This window comes from Diaphorina citri, unplaced genomic scaffold, assembly GCF_000475195.1.
Source record: "Diaphorina citri unplaced genomic scaffold, Diaci psyllid genome assembly version 1.1 scaffold320, whole genome shotgun sequence".
Taxonomy (NCBI): Eukaryota; Metazoa; Arthropoda; class Insecta; order Hemiptera; family Psyllidae; genus Diaphorina; species Diaphorina citri.
The window spans coordinates 85,242-94,044 of NW_007377755.1; the positions used below are offsets into that span (position 1 = coordinate 85,242).

At 36.6% G+C, this 8,803-nt stretch overlaps 1 protein-coding gene across 1 annotated transcript; it reads right to left on the minus strand.

Moving 5' to 3' along the window:
• Positions 1-660: 660 nt before the first annotated feature.
• LOC103507529 (exosome complex component RRP40) lies at positions 661-5,307 on the minus strand. Its single transcript, XM_026822363.1, has 3 exons — positions 5,115-5,307; positions 1,950-2,271; positions 661-1,473 (listed from the first exon to the last, which is right to left on the minus strand). Exons 1-3 carry the CDS (start codon positions 5,121-5,123, stop codon positions 1,127-1,129), a joined length of 678 nt encoding a protein of 225 aa, XP_026678164.1. The 5' UTR covers positions 5,124-5,307; the 3' UTR covers positions 661-1,126.
• Positions 5,308-8,803: the final 3,496 nt, after the last annotated feature.

Here is an 8,803-nt window from a genome sequence, read left to right on the forward strand (position 1 = left end):
GAAATTTTTCCTAATCCAAAATATTCCACTGTGGTCACTTTTTTTATCCCCACCACAGTTGAGTATTGAGTTTAGCAAACCACAAAATTCTCATCTCTGATTGGTGGTACAGTAGTATTAAGCTTAACTCAGTACAACATAGCCCACAAGCCAGCCTAGTTAGCTTGGTTGGTGAGTATTGAGTTTAGCAAACCACAGAATTCTCATCTCTGATTGGTGGTACAGTAGTATTAAGCTTAACTCAGTACAACATAGCCCACAAGCCAGCCTAGTTAGCTTGGTTGGTAGCGCGTCTGCCTTATTAGCGCTAGGCCGCGGGTTCCATTCCCGCCCGGGGCGGATTTTATCCTGATGGGATATTGTTTGTTGTCGGAACGGCTGGCTTTCTCTAATCCTGTCTTCCTTCGCTCTTAGATTTCGGGACGATAAGACCTTAGCAGTTACAGTTCCTTCTGTCAAACCTCTTTAAAAAAAAGGCCGTGGTTGGTTCAAGTTTCACATTTTGAGTAGCTCCGTGTGTATGCGGCTTAAGGAGAACACGTGTGCTTTGGTCCAAAATAATATCGTATACCTAGTAAGCTCAATATAAAATACTGCATAGTAACTCCAATATGCTATAGTAACTCCCAAACTTTACTATGATTCTTATGCTTCCTCTGGAATTTCTTAATAATCCGATGAAATAGGTATTATTATCCTCCTAAGTTGTAAAGTCATGATTCATTTTAACTTTTGAAACATAAGATCTAGATTCTAGAATGTCAATGGATATTGAATGTGCTGTTGTCACTGGCTAGATGGCTAGTGGAGAAAATTAAAAATCAGCACCACATACTATCTCAAGTTAAAATGGAACAACGAGGACTATAATAGCCTGAAGATTAAATTTCATGCAACTATTGCAGGAACCGAATGCTAAAATAAATAATTTTATATATTTTGAAAACAAGATGTACTGACTACTGTTTGAGTTTTTATTTAATTTCTGATAGTACAGTCTGCTCGGAGTAAAAAAAAAAAAAAAAAATTGCACTCGAACTTTGGTCACAATTATTTTGTTCTATTGATTCAGTCTTGGAATGTCAGTTGACTTACAATTTACAATGTAACCCAGTTACACAAAAGCTTACTGTATTGACTCACACAAGTTGAGTATTTCCTCATAGCTGAGTAGTTCACAGCTCATTATCAAATTCCCCACCCTCACTGTATCACTAAACGATTCACATCGGATCCATATCTTGCCATTCATTCCTATTGATAACTCCATCTTCTGACGACTTCGCTTGGCCAATTGCTTGAGCAGGGGACACTTGGGGTTAAGCAACTTCCGGCACAGACTAATAGACGTGTGGAGGAGGTAGCCATCGTTGAGAATACCCATAATGAATTCTTTACCTCGCGAGTCTACGCACACCATCTCACTCTCCATGTCCTTGTTAGCGGTCAGTAGCTTCCCTGCCACCACATCACCTGATAATAATCATAATACATGAAACATTAGTATTTCACCACTACAAACCCAAACACGGAATTGTACACGGAAGGAGTCCAGACATTGTTTCTGGGCATCCAGGGGAGTTTATATTATACCGCTGTACTTCCACCACTACACCTCGCACTAGCGTCACTACCCGTTTACACGTAGTTAACTTAATTGGTAGATACCATTATTGTCAATTAGATTCATGTTAGACACCCAAAATAGATAATTGCTTAGGTACCTTATTGGTAAACAAAGAACCCTGTCAATATAAAATAACGTGCCTAAGCAATGGTAGATATGTAGGATACCAACTGAATGAAATGTATTCTGAATAAATGAAATGTATTAGTTACAAATCCAATGAAACTGTAACAGGACTGCAATATTACTAGACACCGGTGGTGTTTACATGAGAGCACTGTGTCTACTAGCCTCGTCTAATCTACACTCGTAAAGTACTCACCTGTCTCTACTTTGGGCGGATTCTTCTTGGTGGCTCCCTCGAACGCCAAGTAGGATAATACAGCAGGATCATGTGATCCAATATCTACTCGATAGTTATCTCCTACGCGTGACGTCACTACACCAATCACCAGGTCGCCCCGGGTCGGCACGTAGCGCCGCTGTATGTAATCAACATAGTATGTGAAGGGTTTGGCGTGTCGTAGGATGCCGCTCTGAGACACGAGGATAGCCGATGATTCACGACGTAAGCCGGGCCCGAGTATGAGTCTCGGCTCTGCGTTCAGGCTCAATGTATCACCCGCCATTACCACGGAGTTTACCTGCGGCGAGAAATAATATATGAAATAGAGAATATGTGTCAATGTCTGGTAATGCCGCCACTGGTCGCTACTGATTTAAAGTAGCTGCTCAATTGTCGTGAAGAGACTAAGTGCACCCCGTATTCCAAACACACAGCCTCTGTCGGGAATTGAACTCGGGACCATGCTTGTATTCCCAGTTGTAGGTACATAGCTCCCAAGGATTAAGAAGTTCAGGTGAAAGATCCTATATCCGACCCTAATTATTAAACAGAAAACAGTAATTGAACAAACAATAAAATATCAATGTAAGAAAAAATAACAGTTTTATTTTAAAAAAGACGAATTACTAGTAACGAGAGTAATGGTAATAAAGTTGGTAGGTAGGTACTTGTGTAAAACAATACTTTCTCATTACCTTGTATAGGTTCCCTATACGTAAGGGTAGTAGAAAGTAAAAATAATTATATCTAAGTAAAGCATGTACTTACACCTAAATCTGAGTAAATTTAAGCAACTACCTACTATGATTATTTATAAAAATATATACTTAATATTCTAATTGAACTTAAAGTTTTAACTCGCCAATATTTCTTTTAGTATTGGTGGATTTCACCAACACAAACAATATGGTTCATCAGACTGATCGACCGTTAGTGATTATGCGCCATTTTTTCAAAATTCTGTTTCACCATTCAAATTCTCCTATTAATTAAGGCAACGAGAGAAATCCTTTTGATTTCTGCAGTTGGTATTTCTGTAATATTATAAACGGTGTTCTGATTGGTTGAAATTTATTTTTACAAGCGCGGTTCTTTTTAAAACAAATACTTTGATTTGATTTTTTTGTACTTTTTGGACTTGGAAAAATTTCTTCCAAAAAATTAACAATTTTGTCCATTCCCATTATTCTTTACACCTCTTACCTTTATGAGATAAAGGTAAAGCAACATTGACTTTAGTTAATATCTGGATGGGCGACTGTCTGCTGTCTGATTTTCACCTAATCATAACAGTTTAGTCCTTGTCCTTGGACCATACGAGGAAAGACCAAATTTCATCTCTCTTCGACAAACCTATTCTCAATAGGACATCTAGGTAGTAGGTCTGTAGTTACCAAAAATACAGATAAAATTACAAATAAAGACCAAGATGCTGTATGGGAAGATATTTTATAGAGAAGATGGCATACCTACCTAAGTATAATATCAAAAATCTTTAAATTAAAACAGCATTTCTGTACCCAATTTCCTAGATAATATTGGAATTGAATTTATTTATTTAGCATCGATGGCTATTATCTTACAACATTAAACATAGGTGTAACAAAGAATGTACAGTGGATGATAAAATACAATTAAATTGAATGAGAATATAGAACAATCAACATTGGGGTTATTATAGTAAAAAAAGGACCCAATTTTACAAACATATTCATATTCAGTATTCCTCCAGCTTCAACTGTCTAGTTCTCATTTGTTTCTTGAGCTGCATCCTAAAAAGCTCCACACTCAACTCCTTGAGATCTTTAGGTAATTTATTGTAACTATAATTATAAATTTGTAGGCAATTGAGTTTGCACTTTTTTTTTTATTAATACTGTCAACAAATAAATTATTTCTATTCCTTGTTAGATATTTATGCTTGTCCTTATTTTGAATTCTTCACGGGACTGCAGGCGGTGGGTTTACAGGGTTTCATAGCGGTCAGATGAGTGGTTTGGCCAGGTATGGAGTTTGAACAAGCAGGCAAACAGTTTGTACCACATACAATTGTATAGGTGTATGTACAAATAAAATTGATTTGATTTGATTGAACTAATAAATTTGATAGGTATGGAGGGGTCAGTCCCAGTACCATTTTGTGTATAAAAGTAAGTACATTAAGCAGGATATTGAGTATCCCTGACATTGAGAATACCAAGACAATTCAACATATCTACAATATGTGTTCTGTAAGGGGCTCCTGTTACAATTCAAATGGCGGATTTCACCAACACAAACGTTATAGACATTTGTTTTGCAGAATCTGAAGTTCATCGATTTGAGTCTTGTTAAATAGAAATATCCCACTTTCTAGTATACATATTCAAAATGTGGTGTAAAACTCATGGTTTTGTCCAGACTCACACCCAGGTATTTGCATGTTGATACCTATTCTAAAATTTCAGATCCCATTTTTACGGATAGATTCAGGGACAGAATTTGGTTTCTAGCACTTTTAATCAATCTCTCCTCTTTCTTTGTATCGGTACCACTGATGCTCATTTCTCTGGAAATCTTCAAGGAACTCAATGGCCTCAATTTCAGAATCAAAGTTTTCAGCCATTGTAGGTAATTAAACAGTATTGAAAATCAGCTTAGATCAAAGTTTTCAAATTAAAAAACAGCAAAACGCTTTCTTTCAGAAAATAGAAAAAGAGACTATTAAAAAAAGCAATAAGCAAAACACTTTCTTTCAGAAAATGGAAAATCTGGAATTTCTGAAAAACTGAGAAAAAAAAATCCCAAAAAAAGTAAACAAACACAAAAAATCATCCGTTAGGACATCTTATGAGAGAATTTCCTATCATAAATTATTAGGGTGAATTGATGGGAGAAATGTCTTAACGGAGGTTGGTGAAATGCAATTTTCAACTTTAATTCCCCATCAGTGCTTAATGATTCAATTAAGGCTTGATTGAAGTTTGGTGAAATCGGCTATTAATGTACAAACAGTTTAATGATTGAACTACAATCACGTTACACGTAGGTACTTCTAGTCACGTATGATTTGATTGAACTGAGCTACAGAGCAAGATTGAGGGAGAAAGTTATGTAAACATGCCCTGGAGACTATTTGACTGTTATGCAGTATGCACTTACCAAATCCATGTCTTTTCCAGGAATATTACTACATCAATTGAGTGTGCTTTCCATTGCTGGCTCTGCGGCTCTTACTAGTCTTTTTAGTTAATTATAATTTATAATTAAAATTAATATTACAAACGGCAGATCTTTTTTATTAGGTAGGTCTAGGTAGGTACTTTTTTTTTACTTCCTAATCCTAACCTCAAATTTCAGTTGTTTTAAAGATGGCGAGTTTTTTTACTCATTTTATGCAACCGGTTGGAACGGTGGAACCGTTTGGTCCAATAATGCCGTTTGAATACTCATTGTTTACATGAGTGACGTATTTCATTTCACCGTATGAGTTTGAATACTCATTGTATCTCCCAACCGGTTATAACCGTTCAGCTCACCAGATCAACCTTCAAATTTCGCATTGGAGGAGTTGCAATGGAGCAGTTGCAAATGGGTAAAAATTATAAATAAATGGTCGATTCCTATGTAAAAAGTTGGGAAAAATCCAAATCTGAGGTCAAAACTCCGAAAAAAATAACTGTAAAAGGTCGAAAATTCAATTTTTATTTTCCATTTTAATGAAAGAGTTCAAATATGTGTGACGTCAGACTTTACGCAGTTGTTTATTTCGTCCGTTAGGTAGCGCCACTATGCAAGCGCGCTAGATGTAAAAGGTACTAGTTTAGAAGCAACGGCAATGAAAAATTGCTACAAAAACGAGCTTTCACAAATGAGCAGTTTCCAGTTTCCATGTTCTTCCGTCAATAAGGGAAGCACCCAAAATGAGAAATCAATTTTGATCAAATCGGTCTCACTAATGATTCACATATACATCTAGACCCAAAAATGAATACATATTTGAAACATCCACTTTCATCCCCGGAGGCCATCAGGGCCGAAAGTTTAAATTTAATTTTTAGTTCTGAATTTCAATATGAACCATTAGTGAGTGGGACCTATTTGAAGCACAAATCACCAATAAACATGAATTTCCCATTTTTGGTAGGTACCTACTTCCCCTATTGGCGGGTGAACATGGAAAAATGAAAAATTGAATATATATATATCAAAGTAGGTACTACGTTTTTTAAGGCTGCCTTTAATTTGACGTCTCACAATCAGGGGGTTTCCAAATCAGATTTTGAAGTTGATCAACCTGGGGCCGACCCTATATCCGGCCAAAATTTAAGAAGTACTTCAAAAAATTGCACTTTAAAAGATAAAACACTACCCTAAATTTCAGTTTCTCATCTTTAGTTGTACAAAAAATATTCAGGGGTTCCAAGACTTTTCGAACACTCTGTATTTACTCGTCGTCGTCGACCACCACATAATAAATAGAGGACTGACCATGCATAGTGCATACAGCGCTCAATCTTACCACGGCTGCTGAAGAGGCTTGATCGAAGAAGTTGTTTTTTGGAATGTTCTGCAGTACGGGAGGAGGTTGAATAGCAAATGACAAACTGGGCTGAGATTCGAAGAACTGAGCCGGTACAAATACTACCAAAGTTGAAATTATTGAGGACACGAATACTATTGAGTTACTCATGATTCTGAAATGAGAAAAATAAGAGATCTAAATTAAGGAGCACGCTAGCGCTCTACCACACAAAAATCAAAATTGGAGGCACCTTTTTTTTCTACTTTCTATTACAATAAGATATACAGGGTGTCCCAGAATTTATGCTTTAATTGATTTTCTCGGAGCCTGTTCGAAATTTCGAAAAACAAAAAAACCCGTAACTTTTTGATTTTTGAAGCGGACATTTTGGCAATATCGCGATTCGCGAAAAATTTCGCGAAGTCCGCGAATCGGGTACCAACTTTGGATTTTTAAATTAGAACCCCTATTTTTTATTGCAAATTCGTTTTCTACGTTAAATTTGAAGTATAATCGACTACTCACTCGAATTTTTGCGATTCGCGGTTTTCGCGGAATTCGCGAAAAACGCGAATAACAAAAGTGCTTATAAAGTACAAGTGTGACCTATCAAATCCGAGTGTTTTTTGCTCCCAAATCTTATGGTCTCATTATTTTTTCGATTTGGTCCAATATTTCGCTGTTTGCGATTTGTGCGGTGTTCGTGAAATCCGCGAATCTTACATGTTTTCCAAAGGTACGTGTGTGACATATCAAGTCATGCTATTTTTTACTTCTAAATAATCTAAATCTTGTGGTGATAATATTTGTTCAAATCACATCATTTTTGACTGTTCGCGGTGTTCGCGAAATCCGCGAATCCTATAATTCATTTAAAGGTACGTGTTTGACATAACAAATCATGCTGTTTTTTATTTCTAAACCTTGTGGTGATAATCCTAAGCATCCTACACACATTTCAATCAGGATTTGAAAGCTGAGATGTGAGATGTCATTATTAAAAAATACTATGGTAGTCAGAAGATTTTGTGCGACAAAATAGCTATAGAGATTGATTTGTTAATGATCTTGTCTATGATTATATATTAGTTAGTTAGGTATGTTTGTGTAGGTAGGAGCAAACTAGAATATAGGTACCTACGAAAAGAACCATGAGCTTGGACGTATTTACCTAATAAACAAATAAGACGATTCTTTTGTGGAAAATTTGAATTCTTGAACTATGGGACTAATGGTTGCGAAGTTTGCATTGAAATCCGCTGGCACTGAGTCAGAGTAATTTTGATCTTATTTACCTGGTTAGTACAGTAGGTAGGGTAGCTACTGTAGGTATCTAGGTATGTATGAAATAGTGTCACAAACCACTATAGGTCGATTAGATTCTGGACCCTTGGTTTTAGGAACAGCTAGGTCCTCATCCTTACTTCAGGTTCAGATCTGTTAATATCAGAACTGTACAAGGGAGTGGTACTATAAGGCTTTATACACACGAACTACACTAAGTACACTAAGCTACTGAAAAGAAACTGATATCGTGTATTACCTACATATCTCAAGTCACCAATAATGCAGCGGACAAAGCTTTCATATAATACTAGCTGAATTCCGTCGCTTCGCTCCGGAATCCCGCTAGTTCATCCCGAGGCATGGCCAAACTTGTGGAAAAGGCATGGCGTAAGCTCAATATAAAATACTGCATAGTAACTCCAATATGCTATAGTAACTCCCAAACTTTACTATGATTCTTATGCTTCCTCTGGGAAACCTCTGGTCCACTAGACATGGAGTTTCAGTCTCTAGCTAGACCTTACTCTGACTAACTTAATAAAATAAATCTCCCATTGGGGTCCTCGAGGGCCCAAAAGTCTCCACTAGAAATGTAGTTTTGGCATCTCCACTAGAAATTGAGTTTTCGGGAAATAAGCGAAATGTGATTTTAAGTTTTTAAGTAGCGATGTTAAGAATAAAATTTGGAATGATCGATATCTTCTGAATGGCAAGCAAACACGTTAAGTCTAACTGAACCAACTGAGTTTTGGCATCTCCACTAGAAATTGAGTTTTCGGGAAATAAGCGAAATGTGATTTTAAGTAGCGATGTTAAGAATAAAATTTGGAATGATCGATATCTTCTGAATGGCAAGCAAACACGTTAAGTCTAACTGAACCAACTGTGAAAGCATTGTGATCCTTATCAAGCACAATCTTAACTCTTACAACTTTAGTTTTCAGCCCGTCCTTCCTTTATTATTTTACGACAGTAATAAAAAAGGTACCTAAGGTGGACGGGCTATTGTATTCGCTTCGGTATCGTCTGTCTGTCACTC

What these genes read in the sequence shown, in the direction of transcription:
- LOC103507529 (XM_026822363.1), bottom strand. An exon ending in TCCGCCCAAAGTAGAGACAG is followed by an intron (nt 1,474 to 1,949) that starts GTGAGTACTTTA and finishes GATTATTATCAG; the next exon opens with GTGATGTGGTGGCAGGGAAG.